The 25,877-nt window shown below is 36.5% G+C and overlaps 1 protein-coding gene across 35 annotated transcripts in view; it reads right to left on the bottom strand.

Moving 5' to 3' along the window:
• The window catches only part of LOC139965540 (piezo-type mechanosensitive ion channel component 1-like), a 139,551-nt gene that overhangs the window by 72,967 nt on the left and 40,707 nt on the right, over positions 1–25,877 (bottom strand). For 16 of the 35 annotated variants that reach the window (XM_071968000.1, XM_071967987.1, XM_071967997.1 and 13 more), the window contains 10 exons: positions 20,160–20,237; positions 16,834–16,902; positions 14,032–14,046; positions 7,948–8,184; positions 7,325–7,591; positions 6,412–6,553; positions 5,087–5,289; positions 3,134–3,282; positions 1,299–1,451; positions 418–468 (listed from right to left, as the gene is read on the bottom strand). In XM_071968000.1, the coding sequence (XP_071824101.1) occupies positions 418–468; positions 1,299–1,451; positions 3,134–3,282; positions 5,087–5,289; positions 6,412–6,553; positions 7,325–7,591; positions 7,948–8,184; positions 14,032–14,046; positions 16,834–16,902; positions 20,160–20,237 (1,364 nt within the window). The remainder of the gene's footprint in view (positions 1–417; positions 469–1,298; positions 1,452–3,133; positions 3,283–5,086; positions 5,290–6,411; positions 6,554–7,324; positions 7,592–7,947; positions 8,185–14,031; positions 14,047–16,833; positions 16,903–20,159; positions 20,238–25,877) is intronic. The other 19 variants (XM_071968019.1, XM_071968016.1, XM_071968010.1 and 16 more) reach the window with 6 other exon arrangements.

The following is a 25,877-nucleotide window of genomic DNA, read 5'->3' on the forward strand; positions in this document are numbered from 1 at the left end:
CAACATCTGTGCAACCCACTGAATGCATGACAAGTTGTAAAACCTGCGATTACAACACCCTAACCTGCCTCGGTGATAAAAATTCAAACACTTGCTATTAAGTATTTAGTCAAAATGTGGAAACTCCAATGGCATATAATTACAGATCCATAAAACACTAAACCCCCCAAATTAAACATGTTAGAAAAAGCAAGCTAAAAGGCACTGCCAAGTATGAAACTGCCAAAAAATTAAAAGAAAAGTTAATCTTTAGCGACCAGTATGAAATTAGAAGCTGGTGACTGAAAAATAATACTCTTTCCTAACAGAGGCAGTTAAGAAATCTTTCAATGACATTCATCCAGAAATTAGTTGAAAGAATAGAAGGGAGTGATGCGAGCGATAACTTTGCTGCTGATCAAGGAATAAATTACGAACCCTTGGCGGCCTCCATGGCTTGAACTTGGTGTTTCCTTTAACTGTCGTGGGCTGTACTTTTTAAATTGGAATGAAAATTGCACGTTACAGAACTGACATTTGAAAGGAAATAAATATGCAAACTGTGTAAAAGACAGTTAGATATCTCCAGGCCACAGGATAGGAAGGGGATATGGGGATGCGGGGGGGGGGGGGACGATGACATCAATTTTGGGTTGAGATATGAAGAAACGTTTTGATCGATCATATTTTAAATTACCTTAAAATAAAATAGTTCAGTTTGACCTTTTTTTCCACAAGTTTTCGAAATATTGCTCTAGTTACCATTATAGCATATTCAATCGACAAGCAATTTGCCCAATTGTTGTGTGTATGAATTCACTCTATATTGGAATAACGTTGCTTTTATTCTCATAACGAAAACAGATAACAAGTGCGTCGTTGTCTAGCTCATACCAAGCGCTAATTCAATGTGGTTATTGCTTTATTGTTATTCAGCGAACAAACAGTTTATAATAACCTTTAATTTCGAATTCCTTAGCCTTTGGACATTTTAATCTGTCCACGCTTTACCCTCGGTGCTCTCAAAGAGTCTTTCTTTCCAAACTTTTCTCCTATCTGTTTTCTCTTACCAAAATTATCACAACATGAATATTAATAAAATGCATTCACATTCAAACATACAAATGCTCTAAAAAACAAACAAAAACTACTACTTCCACTATAAACGATAACGAAACATGCGACGACAGTAGGGTCAAAGGGCATCTTAACGTGGCCTGGAGTTATCTTACGGTAATGTGAAGGGGAAGAAAAGAAGGTGGGTGTGAAAGATGGTAAAAGAGCATGACTAAGCAGCAGCAAGCATGCAAGACACTGACCTATACCCTGACCTATTCATTTGTGTACGCTTCAGAAACTCCGAGTGGAAGTAGTGAAGCTGCATCATGATTACGACGATGAAGACAACCGGGATCAATAGATTGATGAACAGCTCCGCGATGTTGTACTGCTGAAGACCCAGGGATTCCAATCTGTTCGAAAGAAGAAAAAAGATTCAAATTGTTTGTACCGAATACCATTTTTCTCGATGACGACACACCGTAGCCATTATTAGGTTGCAGATGTAGCAACTGCGCTCGATATCAATTTTCTGATCGATAAACCATTTTCAGTTTCTGTGTCGAGTAAGAAACACATTTCAAAGGATGTCCACAGCTGCTCGAAAAGTAGGTTATGTTTAACATTTATATCTGTGATTAAGTTTATATTCTGGAGCCCTTAAACAGATTGAGTGTTGATCTTTGACATTTGCATGATTTCAGGTGAGTAACCAAAGCTGGTACTTTGCTCTCAAACACATGTTGTAAAGAGAAATCCTCACTACATTAGTGGGTGAAGTGGGTGAGATTCTCACTACATTAGTGGGTGAAGTGGGTGAAATCGTTGAAGACACCTTCACTGAGATATTTACATATGATTTGAATTTGTTGCTACTTGTTGTCACTTGAGAAAAGTGGTGTAACAATGCATGAAATATCCAAAACATATAGATCTTATAATTTAAGAAAATATATTAGAATATTAATGCCTCAGTGTCTGCATATTACATATACACATATTTAGTTGCATCAACCAAGACCTCACAAATAATCAACACAACTACTTCGCCGAGTGAAAAACTATTCATAAAAGTTTTGACGAGGTCACAAAACAACTTTCCCTAAATATCATCGCACATGAACCTTAGCAGGAAGAAAATACAAAACTCTATTTTGATTAGTCAATTGACCTCAGTGCCTCAGGCCATTGAGGTACACAAAATCAAGCACAAATAAACTGTACTGAATAAACAAATATAAATTTAATTCCAACCATCGCCTCTAGTCAATATAAAATCAATTCACCAGAACAAATGAAATTTCGGAAAACCTTGTTAAGCAAACTTAATAATGTCAGGAAAAGTGGTCTGCATCCATTTTGAGCTGTTTAGTTTACTTCCAATCCTTGGTTATGAAGAAATTTTCATATATTAGCCACTTTGCACTATAATTGCCAAGGCAAATAGTTTTCTGGGGGTGAATACTCATTTAAAAACAAGCTTTGAAGAAAGACCACAATTATGTCACAATAGTAGTAGCCCTGTAGTCAAACTAATATGTAAGGGCACTGACTTGGGTAGGAAAACTGGAAAATGTGAATCTATAGCAGGGTGCTATCCAGCTGCAGAATGCAGGTCTAGTTCAACACTGAGGTACCAGTTTGTACCGGTTTGTACCGGTTTGTACCGGTTTGTACCAGTTTGTACCAGAATAGCATTTTCTCTTTCTGAATCACATAGATTGCTAAAATATTTTCAACACTTTGAAACTTACCATTTTTCTGGCCGCAAGTAATTAGTGTCATTCCATTTCACAACAAGTTTGATAAATCACTGCCTTTGCAGATCAAGTTTGATTATTTTAAGTCAGATTTTGCTTAACTGACTCAATAAATCAATTTATTCAGTAACTGCCAAAACGAAAGAAGATAGTTTGACAAAATTAGGGCTCGTCGTCTCACAATTATTCTTATCCTAAATTCAACAAAATTGATATAACTTAATTGCTTTTCAGAGGGTAGTATCTACCTGCCAAGAGAGATTGGTTTGTTGTAAACAACGACCAGCCTCAGACAAATGAAATGAACTTTCTCAGGATTAATAAAATAAACTCACGTGTCGGGAGAGATGTTAGTGATGTTCTCCCACAGCTCTGGAGCGTACTCGAACTGATAGGAGTAGATGAGCAGGAGACAGCACATGGAGTAGATGACCACGATCCAACAGATGAGACCAGAAAAGACTCGGAACAGAGTGAACGATAACTGCAAATTGACCAATCAAAATTCAACGTTACAAAACATCAAGAAGTATGGCTATATGCTGATTTATTTAGTCATTATCAACTAGTACATTACGTGGATATGTAACAAGAGCAGCATGATTGATACAAATTTCATTTTTAGGATTTATTTGCCGGCTATGATCTCATTAGGGAACAGATCTGTTGGGCTGTTCGGCGGCTTTCAATAATCAAGAATTATTTTGGAGTTGCTTGTTTTGGGCTCACATGTGTTTTAGATGGGTTTTTTGTTTTTAACAACAAGTTTGTTGTTGTTGCGATCAATTGATCATAAGCTACTTGCTGATTAGCCATCGTTTAGTCTTATAATTCCAAACATGCTTGGATCAATCCCTGTTAAGGTTTTGCAAAACTAAATTTGGCAGACTGGCCACCAAAATCAAAATACTGGTACATTCAATGTTAGTTTCTAGCATATGAATTAACAGAAGCTGGTTGTAAATAACCACAAGGAGGTTGGCAACACCATCAAACTGATTTTCAAAATCTTTTCAATATCCCAGTGACGGGATCTAACCATTTGAATCTGATAATATATTCATGCAGAGGGCACCACCAGATGCTTGATCACAAGTAAGCAATCCCTTCACTACATACAACCCATAATGCACAACACTGATCTTCTTTGCAGCCTGAGAAACAACCACATTCCCACAGGCTTCTTTTTAAAACTGTAGTTTATTTTGGAAGTTTTGCATTGGCTTAAAATTTATAGCAAGTGTATTAGGGGAGGAAGGAGGGATGGAGGGGAGGAGGGGTGGAGGAGAGGTGACCTTCCCCTGTAAGATGACTTCACATTTATATTGAACACTGGTTAATAGCCAGATCAAACACCTATTTAGACTCAAGAAATCATAACTAAGGATAACTAAAAAAAATCATCATAATAATAATCTCTAAACATTCTATTGTTCTAGAGCACAATACTGAAAACAAAAATTCACATAAAACCAATCTTCCTAAATATTAGCATAAGTTAACTCTCTTTAGTATTAGACAGCCAATCAAAATACAGCCTGTCCTCAATATAGCTGAACATGATGTGACATTACGATGCAGGGTGAACATAGAAGGACATTTTGTTTCCTCTAATGTTGCTTCCTAGAGTCCACACACATTCAAAAGGCTTAAATCTATTTTGCTTCAATTTTATATTTTCTTCGATAACATACATGTTGTGGTTTTCTGTTCATTTGTTAATGACATACAATATCGTTCAGCTAAATCGGAATACTGGAAGTTTAAAAATAAAATTCACTAGTCAAGACAAAATTCCAAAAACATTGGCTCATATTACAGATTGAGTTTCCATTTAACTTATATGCTGGTCCTTTGGCAATGACATTGAAACAGGGCTGTACAAAGCGTCCTTAATATAGCAGCGTTTAAACCTCATATGGTAATATGTGATGGCTGTTATCCATTCATATTCGGTTAATATATGTTTTGCTGTGACTGTGACTATGACTTGTCATACAAATTTCACCATTACCATGACGACGACTAAAAATATGGTCAAGTGTGTAATTTTTACACCGCAGTACCCCGGTACGGTGTCGTACCCTACTTTTTAAAACTTTTAAACTTACCACAAACAGGTTGACCAGTGATGACTGCTATCTGTTCATACTCAGTTATCATATGTTTTGCTGTGTTGGTGCTGTGACTTGCCATACAAGTCTACTCCCATTATCATGACGACGAATGAAAATACGGTTAAGTGTGTAAATTTTTACCCCTGGTACGGTGTCGCTCTTAAAACTTACCACAAACAGGTTGACCAGTGCCAGGAAGAAGAGCAAATACACAATCTTGAAGACATCAGGATGGCCAACCAGTGTCATGATCAGGAAGAACGCCCCCACTAGGAATATCCAGTACTTAGAACTGAATCTGCGGATGTGCTGACCGACCACTGTCATGGTTTCACTTTGACTGAGCTCTTTCTGTCTCGAATTTTGAGACAACGCTGATGAGAAAGAAAGAAATCTCTGTGAATAGTGTGATGACTTAATAACAATATTTGAGATGAAAAATAATCTTGCAAAGAAAACCATTCCATCGTCTCACCAAGGAAACATACTAAACCCCCCCCGCCCCCACACCCCGAACATGTTAGAGATCTCCTGAACATTCTCTCTTTTCTACCTGGGGAATGTAGCAGACAGCTTTCTGTGTTTGTTTTTCTAAAAGTTCCAGAAAGCTGCTACTACCTTTCCTCAGATAATTTTACTTACCTTTGTTTATTTTCAATCTTGCATGCTTCAACTTTGATACTCCCTTTGTTTCTATTATTCTCCACTTGTTTTGATCATATGTACACTTGCTTCCTTAGTATGCATAACTTCCTTGTATATTCTCATTTGCATAAATTCTTGTTATGTAATATACCTTGAATAACAGATAGTTTGCTTAATAAAGATTCATTTCTGTTCCTGTACACCAGCCTGAAAACATCTCTTTTCTTTCCTTCAGTACTTACAGTTTATATAATTAGTTGGAGTTAACTTGTCCTATATTCATTTATGGACTTAGTTTCTCTACAAGGCCATCTACACAAATTTTAAAATCTTCTCAATGTGTGACAGACCTGTACGACTTGGAACAGATCTCATCTGGTGACAAACCTCAGCAGAAGATAGCACCTGCTCGGCATGTTAAAATGACCTGTTCAACATGTGACATGTCTCAGTACTCTTCAATGGGGGTCTCCTCAACATTTGACAGACCCTCACCTGTTTACACATGTCCCAAAACATGTGACAGCCTCCTCACCGAGTTAAAAATCTCCTTAGGTATGACAGATTTCTCAACTTCAAAATAAAATAAAACTCAACATGTGACAGTCTTCTACCACATGGTAGAAAACCTCTTAAACAGGAGTCTTATCTGTTCAAAAGTAAACGAGTTTCTTTCAAGTTCAACGACACTTAACAGATGGACAGACTTTCACACATGTGGAAAAAACCCCGAAAAATTTCCTTCTTTTTTTTAAATCGGAAAGCCGTTTTTGCACGGAAATACCGCGAGAGCCTAACATTCAAAGTTACTAATACGAGCATGAGCGTAGGCTTGAAAGTGATATAGTTACCATCTATTTCTTCCCGGGGTTCAGAAAAGATGACTCCAAACGGTTGTAGGACGATACCTTCGTTGGATGTGCTCACCTTCTTCAGGCAGCGTTCGCGCAGGAACTGACGGAGTGTGAGCCAAAATATCAAGGTGAAGATAAGCTGCAAAGAAAAAAGTAATAATAATAATAATCATAAGAAAGAGTTCTTATAAAGCGCAACTTACAATAAAGTCTCGCCGCACTGTACTTAACACTGGTCATTGGTAACTTGTCACACCTACACACCAAAGTGTGCACAATTCAAACAATTTCTCCGGGGGCACCACAGTGCACCACAGCCACGTGTCCCTGGGGGACACCCCATAGTGTGCAGCCACAAACCGGTGCACACAACTATATTTACAAGTCACCTCACAAGTCCCCATTTATACACCTGGGTGAAAAGAGGCAATGGAGATAAAGTGCCTTGCCCAAGGACACATAGCAATGATCTGGCCAGGGCTCAAACCTGTAATCCTTAGACCATTGCCTTAACCACTGCCTTAACCATTTGACCACAACGTCTGTCAAATCAAAAAATACCATCCCGAGCAAAAATATCGTTCTCAATTAAAATGTCCATGAACAGCTGAATATTATTGCCACCAGATATATCTAGAAAGTCCAAAAATGGTCACCGATGTCGAATATATGCAATATCTTTCACAAAAATATATTTTAAGGATTCAAACCTCCCGGGAGAGTAGTTTTACGTTTCAGAAAAACTTTATAAAGTCCTGCTCAATTTTGTGGATATTACGGATGAATTTAAATTCTGCAATTTTATGACGAGAGGAACAAAGCCTTTCAAAGTCCTTGGATTGGTATTTTCTTTTTTTCATTTCTTTTGGATGGCAAGATCAAATCTAAAGATATCTGAGAGAGGAGTTACCTCACCAGCGAGGATCAAACACTGATATTTCACTCTTAAAAACCCAATCTCTGTCAGGTTGATGCCATTGACTTTGTCAGGGAGTTCCTCTTCAAGTTGAAAGCCATACACAAAGGTGATACAGGTCAGAGCTTCAGCATAGAGGACCAGGGGTAGAGAGGTCCAAAGACAGCGCCCTCTCATGGTACCTATGGGTAGAACCCAGATGGCCAGCGCCCAGACCAGCAAGACAAAGGAGAGAACGCTCAGGAAGATGATACTCCAAGCCTGCAAATTATGGGAAAGGGAATAAAAAAAATTAAAACATTAAATAAACTTGGCAAAGGAACGAAAGGTCTTTCTTCTTGCAGCATTATTGAAGTAAAATCTTCTTTTTTTCTAACAAGAGACAAATAATTTATAGGGTAAAAATCGGACAAAACATAGTTGCGAAAAGGAAATGTTCTTTTGTGGCGAGAGGAAAACACAGGAGTAAAGTTGAAAAATTGGTGTGCACCTCTAAATGTATCCAGTTATGTAGTAAAACTCTAAACCCGGGATGGATAGAAATACAACAGAGTCATACTTAGAAAATGCAAAACTGGGCTAAAAAGTTGCCTCATGTGCAGAAAAGGGTTTCTTACCATCATGAATATGAGAGCTACCATGTAGCTCTGTTTGGTGATGTAGGCTACGATGGTCGTCAAAGGACTCAGCTTGTAGCTGCTACTTTCGTCTCCCTCATCCCCAGAGGCGGGAGTCTGGCCGGGAGGAGACTCTTCATCCGCCCCTGCTCCTCCTCCTTCTGCTGCTGCTGCTGCCGCCTGACCGGATGACTCTCCCATCGATTGGTAAGAGGTTGCAGTCGCATCCATTAAACCCTGAGGAGAGGAATCAATGAAAACTTTAGACAAGCCCAAGGGTTAAAAAAAAAAAAAAAAAAATCCAATAAAAATAAGATAATTTTTTCTTTTTCTTTTTTTCAACTTTATTAACTTTTGACTAGTTGCAAATAATTCCACGATATAAACATATGTTTGAAGCTTCCCAGGAGTACTTTTCTCAAAGTTTTAATTCTGACGGTATGGGAATTTATGGGCGTTGATTTGAGAGCGTTGAGAGAAAGCGGGATATAGAAATTCAAATTTGGGGCACATTGACCAAACTTCAATCTTCCAGCTAATTTACAGTAGAATAGTGGTAACTAGTTTGACTAATTGACTCCAGACTCAAAACCAGACCATCGATGAATAATCCTCTTTTTACCTTTTAGAAATTCACTTCAGATATGACCAAGCTCTGACCCCAAAAAATTACTCCCACTTTGTTGTTTCCAAACAGACCTGTACTTGATTCTAATCATTTCACTAAATTACATTTCACACTCGTTCATAGCACAAACAGTGGTCGCTGACCCGACTACCGACGAGACTGGATAAAGACTTGTTTAATTATTCAAGGAATAACAACCAGGGTAGATATTAATTGCTGAAATTTCATTTGTACTTGAGAACTGATTTGTGGGAAACTGCTTTGTAAAGTGAGTCTTGCGGGTTTATTATCATCTATCGAGAAAAGTAAGCTGCGGCTTTTATTAATCTTTGTCACATTAAAAGGAGTCGAGTTTTCTCCCAAATATATGCAAGTCAGTCGATTAGAATAATCCCATCACCCAATAGAAAAATAGATCATACATTAGGCTCAGCTCATGGTTAGGCTGTATCAGCATGCGGGGAAGTTAAATACTTTTTGGTAATTTATTGGCGAATACGGTGAGAATAAATGTTGAGATAAATTATCTGAGTTTTCGGCTTTTTCTTTTTTCAGTTAGTGAGTATATAATATCAATTTTTTTTAAGAGATTGTTTAAATCTCATTCTACATAAAGCTTATTATTACCAGTAATGATATAAACGTAGCTCACACGAGACTTGAGACAATGGTAAGTGAACGAAAGGCTTTACTTTCAGAAAACAGGGAACTGCTGTTAAATGTATATTGCCTAATATGGAAATACCAGTATAAGATAATCTGAGGTAACCATTACTTAAATTGCCATAACTATTATTTTCTTAGATGGACATGCCAGTATTAGTTAATCTGAGGTAACCGTTACTTAAGCAGTCATAACTAAAAAATAAAAAATGGATTCTACTTTTATCCAAACATAACAAAAATAAAAACGTAATATTCTATTGACAAAAGGAGACAAGAAAAAAAGCATTTCATGAAAAAAATATGCTACTATTCCGAGACTGCAAGAAGTAAAAGGAAGGAAGTTGGGGACCAAAGGGGACAAGGCATTGTTCAAAAAAAGATGAAAAAGGTCCCTTTGTTTTCCTTTAATTTTTGGTGATATTACAGTATACCTCTAGGATTTACACCAAAATATTTAATATTTTTTATTCAGAAAAATTTTTCATTGCTGAGGCTGAGACCTTTCTACATTATCTGAATCAAACTTTGTTTAAGAAAAGAATATAATAAATGCTTTGTAGAGGCATTTTTGTCTCTTCTTCAAGAGATAGCATCATCACAAACATATTTCACCTTGCATTGGCTTTTTGAAATCCACAATTATAATTTTGAAATTCTTTCCAGTAATAAAGAAATCTATGTAATCTTCTTAAAAGCTAATGCGGCGGAATGACTTGTTATAAATTTAATTTTTTTTTTAACTTTTGTTTTTATTGGCAAAGAGATAACCTTGTGAGAAGAAATGTTTTTGTAGGATATTAGTAACGTCCCTATGCAGTGAAATGATGAGATAAAGCCAGCTGTGCCCGCTGTACTATTAACTATGGAAATATTACAAAACATTTCTATGGCATCTTTAGTAAAAATTAGCTATTTTCCAGCTCATTTCAGATTTGGAATCCAAACATTTGCCTCCTATAAAGACTATAAGCTATGACAATGCTACAAATAGTGTTTTGACATCATATATAGTAATGGTTATTTCCACCTTATTCAAGAGACTTGGAAATTTTAAGGTTTGGCTTGCTTCAATATCACTTAGGACTCGCAGACTGGATTTCAATGCTATTTAATTGTGTTTGTTTCTTTAACATCAGATTGATTTAAGATTGCCAGTATTTCTGAGGGATAGAGTTATAAATCAGAGAAGCTCACATTAAAGCACCAGCTTTGGCGATAACTTTATTCGTCCTTGGCAATTCTACTTGCTTCGTGTGCGACATAATGCGGTTCTTTCACCATTCGTTGGATTCATAAAGAGACTGTAGCCAGAGAGTTCATAAACCATGTTGTCATGTTCCTTGTGAACACAGCATGTAAATGACTGCAGAAAGTTTATGATTTAGCTGTTTTTCCAAGTTTGGAAGTTTAATGATTTAGCTCTTTCAAAAGTTGCAGAACATGATGGCGTGGACACTGCAGACTGAGTCACAAATCAACAGATCCCTTTAAGTCCATCCCAGTGCTTTCGTTATGAATCTTCTTGCTGCTGTGATTGGTCCACCTGGGGCTTGAACCTTCACCTACTGGTTGCAGAAACTAGCCCAGCTGGGGTTTGAGCCTTCAACACACTGGTCGCAGAAACTGACGCAGCTGGGCCTTGAGCCTTTACCTACTAAGTTGTAGATGTAGGCCCATCTAAGACTTAAACCTTCCCCTACTGGTTGCTTACATTGACCAAGTTAGGGCTTGAGCCTTTACCTACTAAGTTGTAGATGTAGGCCCATCTAAGACTTAAACCTTCACCTAATGGTTGCTGACATTGGCCAAGCTAGGGCTTGAGCCTTTACTTACTAAGTTGTAGATATAGGCTCATCTAGGATTTGAACCTTCCCCTACTGGTTACTGACATTGGCCCAGCTAGGGCTTGAGCCTTTACCTACTAGTTGTAGATATAGGCTCAATCTGGGAATTGAACCTTCCCCTATTGGTTGCTGACATTGGCCCACCTAGGGCCTAATCTTTTACCAACAAGTGCTGCTTCACAAGCCCTTACTTACATACCAATTGATCAAGCCATAGGGTCTGAGCCACTTACCTATTAATTGTTGAACTTTGACCAGCTCAGGTGACCACCATATATCATACTTGCAGAATATTTACATTCAATCTGTCATACATATATATATATATACTGGACTTTGAAACAAGTCAATGTGACCATTATAATATATTAATCAATGGCTAGCACTTTAAGCTTTCTTATTTCAAAGCACTGATCATGATATATATATATATGGTGACAATATTTTTTTCCATTTTCTCATCTTTTTGTTGTTGTTGCAATTGGTGACATTAACATAACAAGCAAACTACGTTACAGACAGGACAACGTGTGCATACATGGCGAAGACAGTTCACTTGCAACATAATTAATGTATATAATGTAATTACACAGCAGGCCAACAAAAACAAGGGAAGGGGGCTGGAAGTAAAAATCCAACAAAAAATAAGACAATAGCAAACAAAACAATAGCAATCCAAAAAGAACATGTCAAGAGAGGATAGGTGGTATGTGCTATCAGAGGCATTTACAATTGACATTAACCTTCAAATAAGTAAAGTGGCTAATAAACTACTTTCATTATATGCAGTAAGGTGGCTTCGTGCTGGTAAAGAAATTAGCTTCGCCCGGTCTTTTAGTTTTTTTTCATATATTTTGTCTCTGTAATTAAACCCACACATACTTGTTAAGCTGGCTCTCAGGCAATCCCCCTTCAACCGTACCATTTTATTAGCACAAGCATTCGCAAGCAGAATTGCATATTCAAATCAATGTCGGAGAAAACTCGCTGAATACGGCTACATATAGCGAGAGCAGAATTCTGGCGAGAAAACAACGGGATCTGAACATAGCACCATATAGTAACAGGACAGGTCAAAGGTCAAACTGTTGGGATATGAGCTACATCGTGCGGTGGCATAGAGCTGAAAACAACTTCTCCATACTGAATAGCTTATAGACGTAATTGTAGTGCCAAGCTACAATCAGTGACCATTTATGTGAGGGCAAGCATTCCTGCTTCTAAGAAGGATCGTAGATCTTGAAGCAGCTGGCACAGAGCTCCGCCAAGATTTCCAGTGCTACCAGGATAAAAAAGATCTCTTCTATTACAAGTCATGATGACAAGAGGGATCCTAAACTTTGATACATAATTCATGCTTAAAGTTTAATGAAAGTGTATTATTATGTGTGAGTTTTGTGAAACTGTCAGCACCGTTGCCATGGCAGCTGTATGCACTACAGATCTGTGTATTCAAACACAGACCTTCAACAAAAATTGACACCATATCAGGAGAAAACTAGGTACCAAAATTAATGAGTGGATTCATTAAAACAAACAAAAAACTCCCAACTACCCCCACAGTTGCTGTCAGGTCAACATTGTAATTATATCTCAATTGACTTTATTGTCTTTACAGACATATGGACGATTCTTTTATACAAAGCTGCTGATAAATTAATAGCCTACCATATGTTCTGCAGTCAAACAGCTGCTCACTTAGGATTACTAATAGTCAATATTGTGACTACACCTACTCTGTGTATATATGTATTCCTCAAATTAATGTTTAACATACCATTCTTTACCCTCTAAAGACGCAAAAGAAATCCTAAATTGCCACATGAGGTTGCTGCTATTTTACCGCAAGTCATAAATCTACAAAGTTTATGAATGCAAAAATAACCAGAATTATTATACCAAATGAATAGTAATTTAGTATGAATGTTATCAGTAAAGCCGTTTGGCCCCTCCCACAGCTGACCCCTCCCACATCTGGCCCCTCCCACATCACCCCTTACCATTGCAGCATAATAAAACTGACTTCATAAGGTTCAAAAAGTTCTCTCCTACAAGTTCTAACCGTCCAATTATTAAAAAAATTAGACAAAGAAATGCCTCTGAGCAGAGAAATGGTTGGTATTGGGGGAGGCGGGGGAGAGCAAAATGCTTATTGAAATTATAACATGCGTGACCATTATTTGACTTGCTAGCATATTCTGGGGCAATACTGACCAGCTTTATAGTCAACTGATGAAACCCCAAATTCATTCAATTATTAGGCAAAGCTCTTTTGCTTACATAAATCTGTTTGGCTTGGCTTGGACTGAAGGAAATCTGAGTTGAAATGTGTCATTGATAACTACCATTATCCTGGTAACATAATAAAGCCTAGACAGAAATTACTAACATATCCCAAATGGGCTAGGAGGGAAAGGGAGAGCCACCACCACCAAGAAAATGCTAAAAAATTAGAATAAAGAAGTACAACGTTGCACTGCAGGCCGACACCAAATGTTGATACATCATTTTTTTTTAAACTATTATGCCCCTCCCTCCAACCACACCCCTGCCCTCAAAAGAAACTGCATATCTAACAGCATAACTAAACATCCTTTCCCTATTTCTCCTCCATCCCCCTGCCCCCCCCTTCCTGTAGGAAATTACAGGTATTTAATACAGACACCTGAAGAAAATACAAAGAAAAGAACTTGCTGTAAAATAATCTGTTTCGTTAGCGACTATAAAATTAAAATTGCTCCAAACCTTCTCAAACATATCAAGAGGGGGATATGCTTGAGAATAATTCATGATGGAATGAATGTAAGAGGAGAAGTTGTAAAGATCGAAAGAGAGAAACTCAGATACAAACGCAAACAAGACGAGAGGTTAGTATTTAAAGAGAAAAGGGTTTTGGCACACAGCGGCATGCAAAGCAAGGAAGGTAAAATGAGAATGGTAACAAACCCTTTCTTGAGTATCCTGTGAAAAAGACGATTCAAAATTGGTATAAAAAAACAGAAGAAAACTGGAACATATTAGGGATGAAACAGGATGATGGAAAACTTTGAAGATAAAAAAAAGGAGGAAAATTTTGGGTTTCAAGCTAGGTTTGGTCTTAAAAACAACTATTCCTAGAACTGACTGAATTTTAGACATTGAGAATACAGAAAAAGAAAAGAAATGAAAATGGCGAAGCACCAATAGGACACACTAATTAACGAGAATTATCGGAATATTTGTTGATCCACGTGGCCACACAAAAACAAAGCACTTTACACATACTTGAATTACTAATGGCAATTGTTAGTACAATCTATTCACAACATGTCAGAAACCTCAAAAGAAATTTCAACTTTTTTTTTTTTTTCCAGTAAAACTACAAGGTCGATGATAGGATTGATTCAACTCCAGATGATTCTATTCCAACTGAGGTACGCATCACACAGCTTTGCTAAGAACTTCTTTTCTAAAAAGCACAGTGAACAAACTCGAACGGGATATACAAAAAGGTCGTTCATCAATGTTTTGCAAATTGGATGAGTTTACCCTTCCACAGCAATACTAGATGTAGTATGATATTGGCTGGCATAATTCTGTATAATTGTTCGTACACTATTTGTTACATGTTATGGCAGTTTACCCCTACAAGCCAAAACATTTCCATTTAAAAAATTCTATCCTAATGCAAAAAAGAGGTATAATAAATGTTGCTATCATTGTTATCACATTAAACATACACATGTGAACTTGATGGGACGATATTATGTTATTACTGGGAAAAATAAAACTGCACTACATTAGTACCATGTACAGTATGTGCTTGTGCATCACTGACGGCACTGTAGGCCTAACACTATATACATCACTGAAGAGAACTCCTGCCTCTCATAATTAACATCACTGAAGACACACTGTGCCTCCTCCTCCCTGGACTGAAGACATAATACCTCTTAAATATATCATTGAAGACTTTCTACCTCATCTACATTTAGATTTCACATTTGAATAAATTCTTAATTTATTCACTGCTACAATCTAGAAATTTCTTGTTTTATTGTAATTCCCATGTAACTTATATGTCTGCCAACACAGATACCCCGTGGACAAAGTCCGTCTGTGTGTCAGCATGTGTGAACCCGATGTAAATGAGCTATGTTATCAAGAGATAAAAGTCAGAGTACAAGGAGATCTAAATGCTCATTATTATACAAAAAGAGAAGTTTCATGCAAAATATTGTTGTAATTTAAGAAGAAATTCAAATGAATGACCATGCTAATATTATGAGAAGCAGATAAGATTTTAACAGGTATCAAGGTAAGTCTTTACTATTTCTAACTTATTTTGAGACAGCTTTTTTGTTTTGCATTGATTTAAGTAAAAACTATTGATATCGTTTGATATTTTAAAGTAGGACAACAATGCAATTTATGTTCTAATAGCTATGCTTTATTTCTATAAAATAATAAAAAAAAAGGCAAAAGCCCAAAATTTATAAGAATGCTATTCAATTGCCTCTTGTCAGTGATTAACACTGAACGGCGACAAAAAAGTTTGGAATCGAAAAGAAACAGTAGCTAATTAATGTTTACTTGGACAAAAGTTCAAAACAACTTGGAAAGTTGTTTATAGGTCAATCATATGTCACTGTACTTGCGCAATGCTTGGAAGACTTGATAAATTTTTATCATCAATTCGCAAATAAACAAAAAAATTGATTGAATGATGAATTGCTATTTCCCAATTCAGTCTCAAAATTCTCCTTCGAAAAATATGCAACAAATGTCATCTTTTTGCAGTATCAACCATCATCACACATGTTCCAGTTGCTTTTTCCCCAACAAAACCAATACCTCCCACTCTTCCCTCCCTTCTGCCATCATCTCTCTCTATTCCCCACCCACCCACCCACCCACCCCACCCCTCCCTACCCAACCCCACCACACTTATTCCAAAACCAGTTTTTTTTTTGTTACGCCATCTGGCAAATATGATAACAGGGTTACAGTTAAAGAATCTTGTTCGGTCAGCAGTTTGACAAAACCTATACCTAGCATTGCTCAATTTGTTTTTTGTTTTTCCCTGGCACATGAATGTTTACCAGCTAGTTATTAATGAATTTTAATTAAATCCTCAACATTTTCTCCTCCCAGACACTTTCTGTATTAAATGACACGTCAGGCAGCACAGAAATGGAAAACTTTCCAGATATTTTTTTATTTTCATTTTTTTTTTTTTTTTGGAAATAAACTTCAGAAAGACTACTTAAGCCAATGAACTACATTTTGAGAGCATTTTAGAATACATTAATGAATCAGAACCGACTCATGAAGCTTCTTCAAACTTTAGCATTGTAAAAAGAATATTTTAACAGATGAACCAGATGGACGTGCTACTTGTGATTGATCAACAACACAAAAACTATAAAGTAATCTTAAAGACAGAATAATCTTCAGCCCACCTTTAAAATACATAAATAAACGATGAAAGCTTGTGGGCATACACAAGTATGTAAGCTGAACGTTACATACAAACACGTGAAGCCGCCGCGATGCAGCAAAAATTTATGAACCTCAGATGTCAAATATAAAAAAAAAATTACCATGCAGGGAGAAAAGTCATGAAATGTTGTATAATTCTACTAAAAAAATATTGAAACCTTTGGGAATCTTTTCTGAATATTTAGAAAATGTAAGACATAGATGTCTTAAAATAGTGATTTTTAAAATTTGAACGAAATTTAGCAATGTTTCCTTTTCCTTTTTTACCTCCAATTCACCCTTCTTCTTTTTCTTGTTCTTCTTCTTCTTTGGGCTTCTTGGTGATTCCACATACTCCTGTTATGATTAAAGATGAAATAAAATGACATGGACAAACAAATAGAGATACAAATATATATATACTGTTAATTATGATTCATTAACATTCATCAAGGATTACAATGAGTTAGTTGGAGAAACTATATAGCTTAATTAATGATTTTCTAATTCCTTTTAGAGTTTAGGTCTAAGAATCACTTGGTTGCCTCTACTAATCTATAAATCCATCTACTCATTGCACCATTCCCCCCCCCCCAACCCCTTTTAACATTCTAAAATATTATTATTGTCACTATTATTAATACTATTATTAAAGCATCATGTAAATATTTCTTGGTAGGGAATCCCAACTGAAAGAAACCGTTCCAACTTCTTTATCAAATAAGAATTTCATTTCTGTCAACCCCCCTCCCCACCCCACAGTTGACTGGGATGGGAATAGCAGCAACCAATCGCCACATTAAACTTAATGCCTCCTTCGCCATATCGAAAGTATCAGAGAAATTAATAGTTTACTGGAATGAAATATCATAAACCATAATTATCTACCAGCCAATACCAACTTATAGATTTGAATAAAACTTAATAAGATGTTCCCAAAAATGTACCATACGTTCTGCTGTTTTTTTTGTTTTTTTTTGTTTGAAGCATGGTCGTAGCTTTAACAGGTGACAGATAGCGATGACATGCACTTATATCATGAGAAACTCAATATACATTCATTCCTATATACAAGTTAATGTCAAATAATATGTGAAGAGTTTTATTATGACAGGTCTTAGAGTTAATGACACAAACCGACTGGTTTTAGCATCTATTAACATGGTACTGATGGTGATTGGTGGATGTACTGTTATTTGAGGTTAGAGAGGTTGGGAATGTTAAAGTTCTAAATGGATTATTTAAATTATACAAAAGGAGTAAAGACAAAAAGGGCACTGGATAGGTGATTTTGTAAATTTATAAAAAATTGGCAGTAAATTAGAATTTGGGTGGATGGTATATAAGGCACTGAATGAATGATTTTATAAAAAAAAAATTAAAAAAATTGGGGCAATTCAGAAGTACGTTGACAATGAAATGTGAACTCAAAAGTTTTATATGAAGGAACCATATGTACAGACGCTGAAAACAAAATTCTCTGTAACTCCACCCGCATCCCTCCCTCGCCCCCCCCCTCCTAATATTCTCCCACAGCTCCTTATCAATACCCATGGCAAGTTCTCCCCTAGATAGCAATCGACGCAACTTCAAATCTCATTGTGCTACTTGTTAAAGTTGAGAAGCAGTGTCTAGTTTCTTCACAAATGTACATTAAAAACTGAAGCAGCAGCCATTTTGGGCTATTACAGTAAAGCACAAAGCTACCATATATATGTGATCCATGTGCACACGTGGCTGAAGCACAGTTCAGATTGTATGTGAACTTGGTATGAAAGCAAATTTTAAGGCAAAATCGTCCCTTTCTTTAGGAGCATACGTATGTAAGCTGTCAGCATTACACATCATCGATATAAGATAAAGACAGTAATAATGATGAAATAAAATGAGGCAATGCACTAGATTATAATATTGGTTTTTATATATTGCTGTTTAAGTACCATATTAGCGAATGTTTCTGGATACAGGTCATATATTGTATAATATAATGAATCTATTGCTCATATGAAAGTTGGGATTTTTGTAACACATGCCTTTGTATGACAGCTAGTGGCACAAAAAAATATTACAAGAAAGTCCTAGCTGGGTACAGTACATCAATATAAGGTAAGGTTCAGTAATTTACCAAACAAGATAGTAAATATTCATTAGCTGGTTTCAACCGTTTCACAACTCGGGAGTTGTTCACAATCCAATAGAGAAAGTTTTGTTTGTATTATCATGATATTCTCTAAGGAACTTTTTCATTGAGTATCCTTAACATTTATATGTAAGAATATCATGATTTCAGGGTGCCACTCTGAAAAACTAATAAACAAATTATTTTAATCCATTTATTTTAATCTTGCTCTTAATCTCCATGATCTGGTACCAAAAGACTTGTAGCAAGTCCATATTTGTACTTGGTATTCTAGCACAGTTGTACTTGCCCTGGTGGACTGATACCAGTACTAATACTCCAGGCATTTTGAAAACCTAGTTTAGACACAAGTGCAAGATGAAGTGTACTCGTAGTTGTACACAATCCAAGGGGTACTTATACTTGCATTCTTTCCAAGGGATACTTGCACTGTACTCATTCCAAGGGATGCGGGTAGTTGAACTTATAAGTTATAACAAGGGGTACTCTAACTCATACCAAGGGGTTCTTGTAGGTTTACTCATAACAAAGAGGTACTCGTACTCATACCAAGGGGTACTTGCACTTGTCCTCATACCAAAGGGGTTCTTGTAGTTGTACTCATACCAATGGTAACTAATACCAAGGGGTATTTGCACCTTTACTCTCATAACAAGGTCCATTCTACTCATACTCTTGCTGTGGTACTAGTACTACAAGTCCAGTAGATACCCAAACAGTGGCAGGCTCAACCCAGCATACAGCAATGAGAGGCATTAGATGCAGGAAGTATATCAGGAAGCAGCTCTCAAAGTAGTATTTCTTCTTTTCTTTTATTATCTTCTGAGTACCATAATAACAAGTAAGCTGCCAAACAGCACCTCAGGCCCTAAGGCACCAATATCTTTCCCCTAACCCCCCCCCCCCCCATAAGTTTTCTTGGCACTTTGAAAATTGTAGAAAGTTTGCATATCTTGCCTAACAGTTTCATAGATGTCCCTACAGACCTCAGGACCTCCCGAAAGTGGGTGGGGGGGGGGGTTAGGAGGGCCTAGGCACTGGCACTTGCCTTTTCTACCTATTGAATAACCCAGCACTGCTGCCAAGAAAATGTGTGAAAAGTAGCACTTAGTGTAGGGAAAAGCAACATTAGCAATGAACAGACTTTGACTTTCACAAAACAAACTATTACCTGGTTATCTACAACTTCCTTTTTCCTCAATGTTAATGTTGCTAAACTGAACATTTTGCACTTGAATTCTGAAATACATAGATATTAATATCTAATATCTAATTCCATTGATCCATTTTGATATGTGTTAGCAGAACCAGGAGCACAAGCATAACATTGTAGCGATGAAGAAAGCTCATAAACCGGTTGCTATGGTAACAGCAATGTTGTCTGAAGAGAATTGACAGGATGGCAAAATGGTTAATTTTGCCCAGCTCTGGTCAATGTTTGACCAAATTCAGGGACATTTCTTCCAAAACTCACCGAATTTAAGCTATCCGTTGGTAATAATGCATCGGTGCTTGCAGCAAAGGAGACAAGCATTACTGGTTCCTTCGGGTCCTGGTTTTGGAGGATTTAAAGTAATTTTTGTATTTCAAAATGTTTCTATAATTGAAGAATATTCTCATAAGCTTTAATATGACGTCCTATCTTGTCAAATGACACACCCCTCAATCTGCTTTTGATGCAAGTTTATGGTATTATGGTTTACAATGTTGTCAAACATTGGTTAAGTTTTACACTAGATAGCTATTACAAATTACATTAACAGGTTTAACTCAGTTATTTTTCTATTGAATATGTATCTTCTTATCACGCTCAAGAAACATAAACTGCTTTAATACATGTTTGCTTCGAAATTGTAATGACCGCACATGGTCAGTAATACTACAACAGCACAGGCTACACCTACACTTTGCATATTACACATGATGATAGCAAATTATTAACCTGCAGATCTTTGTCATTTTTATAATATACAACTCGATACTAAAAATGAGAGTACCATACATTGTCATTTTCTTATCAGCAATTCTTTCACGTAAAAGAAAGAACATTTTGAACATTTTGAAAATGTCCAAACTGCTTCATGTTTGCGTGTGAAAGAGCTTAACAAAGTATCTGGGAAACATATTCAGTGGAGTGAATGATGAATGACAAGCTAGCTAAAAGATTCATTTGGAGAAGAGAAATCAATGAAAGTGTGTCTTTGTTGCACAAAAATTTAATCACAGTTTGAGTAAAACCCAAGTTGGTGTGGTTGAAATTCCAAAAATGGTGAACGAATCAAAAAAGGTACTTTACAGCAAGATGCACTGAATGTAACAAATGTTTTACCTAAATTCAGTTCCAGCTAATATTACCACAATAACAAAAAATAACCCTTCCTTGATTGTCATTATTTTATGTTCTATACTCCTCACATGTCTTAAAATATATCTCATTTTCTTTTCTCCCATTTTTCCTCTTACTTTGCAGGAAATAAACATTTGAATTACATCTGGGGTTTCTTTACGATACCCCCAAGGAGCTGATATGATACCGAGGTTTGGACAACCATATATTACCTCCAATTTATTCCTCCTTTTGATTGGCTTGAGTACTATACCAGAGTAATCTTTTTTATTCCCAAAAATGAACTATCACTTTTTAAATTTTTTTGAATTACATCTGGGGTTTCTTTACTATACCCCCAAGGAGCTGATATAATACCAAGGTTTGGACAACCATATAATACCTCCAATTTCATCTTTTTGATTGGCTTGATTACTATTTACCAGAGTAATCTTGTTTCTTCCCAAAAATGAACAATCACTTTTTAAGTTTCCCTCCCTCCTTTATAACCCCCCCCCCCCCGCCCCCACAACAATACATTAAACTTGGGCAAACTATTCTTCCTGTATTAAATATACAGTATACATAACTGTTAATTTGCACTTTGGTTAAAAGGTATGATCTAAACTTTTCATCACACAATATTTTCTCATATACCATCATAAAGGCTTATACCACTAGAAGGATGCTAAGCTCCATTACACAAATATAATGTAATAGCCTTCGAGGGTTCGGTACAACGGTAGGTACCGACATACCAGAGTGTTATATCACAGTGCCCGTCCAAAAGTGGTACCCAACGGTGAAGTCATTATTGGCTACCAATGGAACTGATAGAAGCGCAAAATGAAGTCGTCTCGAAATGAACTTAAGTGAAGTGTATCAAACTATGGTTTGGCAAACCAGCTGAGTCATCAGGCATGGTTGCACTGCTGTGCGTCTGTATATGTGTAGTAATATATGTAGTTTTTACTTGTCTTATGAAACTACTTTGAAAAGTTCAAAAAGCCTGCAGATGAAAGGCAATGAAAGGACGATAAAGAGATCTTATAAAGATGACTTTTAAGGATGAACTTAAGATTTGATATGTTTTTATCATAAAAACAAAATTGAGTGCTAGTAAAGTTTCTACAGATGTTCTGTTTTTTGAAATATTCACCTTTAAAAATATGTTTAATTTCTAAGATGGTCCTTTAAGGCTGTTACTTGATAGTTTGTAATGATGTGGACTTGTCAGTGTAGACATAAATGTTTATCAATGTTAAGCAATTTTCAAGGTTTAATATATTCTAAATTACTCAACCAAAAACATGTTCTGTTTTTTACTTCATATATATACTATATAGCATATGTACCACTGAATGACATTCAAAAGCATTTGTCATCCTTGATTTTTTGTTGTTGTAAATACCGTGTAAAGGTGTTATTCAATTGAAGTGTATTAAAGTGGTCTGAAGTGTATTACTGTGATTTGAAGTGTGCTAAAGTGATTGATGTGTACTAAAGTTATTTGATGTGTACTAAAATGATTTGATGACAACCAAGTATCTTATATGAAGTAATGTTTAAAGCACAAAGTGATGCTAAGTGGTGGCTAGCACAAAATGATGAGACTAGAGAAAATTTCTTCATGTCATTCAATTTTAAGATCCCATAAAACTGAAGTTTATTAGCTTGCATGGTAAATTTTCTTTAATGTGGTAAAGTGACTGAGACCCTTTGAAATTTTCAACTGTTTTTGTTTTAATTTTCTGTGCTTAATAATGATTAATAATTAATGGCTTTCTGTGATTAATACTGTCATGGAATTGTATCTGGGCAACGAAGTGTTGACTATCCAATTAATTGCATTCATCAAACACTCATGAAACATTCATCTTGGTGGGAAAATCTAAGAGGGCTTCTTAATTAGTTTGATAAGTTGCCAATTTCCAACCTTACTCTTGAGTAATACTCAGGTTTGGCAAAACTGACTTCCCAAGTCAGAAAGCCCCTTTAAATACATTCTTGGGGATATGCTTGATTGGTTTTACAGGTATAACACCTTCAAGAAGTGTTCTTTTCTTAATTGATTCATCACATCTCAGAAGCAGTGTTTCTCTCTCCTTGGTAGAAGCATATTGTAATTAGCTTGTGTTTCGCACTGAGCGGCATTTAGTGCTTCTGTTTATTTGAGAGAATTTTTATGCTCACGGTTGCAGGTGATCAGCAAAACCAAACACAAATTTAACAAGTTTGTTGATAAAATAGTACAATACAAAGATTAGTAGGTTTCATCAATGACCTTCCCACAAATAACAACTTTATATATTTAAATTAATTTAACATACGTTGCAGTGTGAACACTCAGGATCTATTTAGCATGAATGAGTATTTGTCTTGTAGAAGAAGTGAGGGAGTGCCTAATAGTGCCATCAAAGATTAAAGAGTGCAGGCAAGTGTGTATATGAACTAAGAGGCTCTTTGAAACAAGAGTATCATGTACTCCTTCCAAATTTATAACAAAAACATTGCAAATGTTCTTAGCAACAACAATGTCCTTCACAGTTCATTTGGCAAACAAGCCTCAGTGTCCCGACTGAAACCTCCCTTCCTTACCACAGGTTTGAAGGTCAATACCTAATTTCATCTTTCCTGGTTTTAATGGACCCATGTAACAGATATATATATTATAATTATTATGGTTTCTTATCTTTACATAAATCTGAGAGTGATTCCACCAGATTATTCTACCCAAAATGCAACTAATCCGGCCATGAGTTGTAAACTCTAGATAAACAGCCATGGTATGAAAGCTTTCTAGTCACTTCATCCAACAACCATTTCGCCCAACTGCCATTTCGCCCAACCAGCCTGGTCATTTCGCCCAACCAGCCTGGTCATTTCGCCCAACCAGCCTGGTCATTTCGCCCAACCATCATAGTCATTTCGCCCAACCAGCATGGTCATTTCGCCCAACCGTGTTGGTCATTTCGCCCAACCTTATTTTTACTAATATTCAGTCAGAATAATATTACTTTTTCTATTCCACTAGTTCAATTTGATTTATTTTGGGTTAGGTTACTTCGTAATAGGTAAATAAAAAAGTGAGGTCCGCTCGATATCGATCGGAGTCTGAGCAGTTATTTCGGATTTAATGGGAGGATTACAACTCTTTAGGCGTTTACGCATACAATGAAAGTTATATTATTATACAAACACGGGGGAATCGGTCTTCATAAAAACTTATCAAACCTAACCCCTAAAACACTGATCCATCCTATTGACTAACAATTCCGGACGTTTCCTTATTAAATTGAAAAAAAAAAATATAAAACCCGTCCGTAATATTGAATGACTATATTTAATCAATGTAACCACTTTATCAATGTAACCACATATGTAATCACATATGTAATCAATTTAACCACGACTTCAAGTTTCCTTAATACTCGGTTCGTATCCCGTAACGTTAACAATTCCCGAACGTTTACTATATCAAACCTATCAAACCTAACCCATAAAACACTGATCCATCCTCAAGATTCCTTAATATTCGGTTCGTATCCTGTAACGTTAAAAATTCCCGAACGTTTCCTTACTTAAGTTATACAAAGTAAAGGACTTCAAGTTTCCTTAATATTCCTTAATATTCGAACGTTTACTATCAAACCTAACCCCTAACACACTGATCAATCCTCAAGTCTCCTTAGTATTCGGTTCGTATCCTGTAACGTTAACAATTCCCGAACGTTTCCTTTTGAAATATCATATTTATTCAAGGTTGGGCGAAATGACCAGACTGGTTGGGCGAAATGACCAGGCTGGTTGGGCGAAATGACCAGGCTGGTTGGGCGAAATGACCAGGCTGGTTGGGCGAAATGACCAGGCTGGTTGGGCGAAATGGTAAGGTTGGGCGAAATGGCAGTTGGGCGAATTGGTTGTTGGGCGAAGTGTCCTGCTTCCGTATGAAACTGGGTAGGATATCTAAGGTAACAAATCTTGATAGAGGAGAAAGTTAAAAGGTATCAATTGACACACACAGGGAGAAGAGGAAGTTATTAATTAGGCAACCGGTTATAACTTTCATGATTAGAAAGCCGACATGTTAAATATATCCTACAAACTCTATTTCCTGTTATGACAGGTAGAAACTGTTGCATAGCGCTAGTAGTCGGGGTACTAGTAGTTTAATAGTGGGAGGTCACAGGAGGACTAGGGTCACTGTTTTAAGAAGGGTTGCTTTAGTAAATTGATACGTTTGTATGAAAACAATGGTCAGTCTAAAACACGAGGATAGGTCTAATCTAGAAACTGAAAAGATAGCTTAAGGGGATAGGATAAGGGGATAGCTAAATATGATAGCTAAATGGGATGACTAAATATGATAGCTATAAATGGATAGCTAAGTATGACAGTTAATGGGATAGCTAAATATGACAGCTAGATGGGATAACTAAATATGATAGCTAACGGGGATAGCTAAATATGATAGCTAGATGGGATAGCTGCAGGGAATAGCTCTTTAAAGGTAGTTTGGGTTAGGTTGTAACATTTCAACATTTTCACTCATTAATGTATGTCATCCAGTTACAGAGTTGTTGACAATTCATAATCATGGACGTTAAATATGATCTAACAGACTGACTTCAGTCAGCTTGCAGCTTTGATAAGCCAATGCTGGCTTCTTCGCAAGTTCTTGCTTGTAGGAGGACCTAAAGAGACACAAAACATCCTCTAGAGAGTCCTCGTCTAGGCCCCAAGGAAACACTTCAACTCATCTCGTAGCACGGCTAACGCAGTTTGGTACCACTATCTGTGACACACACACACACTCAGTTATCAGAGAGTCAGTCTAATACATACCGAGTGCTTCCTTAACACTTA

This window comes from Apostichopus japonicus, chromosome 3 (genome assembly GCF_037975245.1).
Source record: "Apostichopus japonicus isolate 1M-3 chromosome 3, ASM3797524v1, whole genome shotgun sequence".
In the NCBI taxonomy this organism is placed as follows: Eukaryota; Metazoa; Echinodermata; class Holothuroidea; order Aspidochirotida; family Stichopodidae; genus Apostichopus; species Apostichopus japonicus.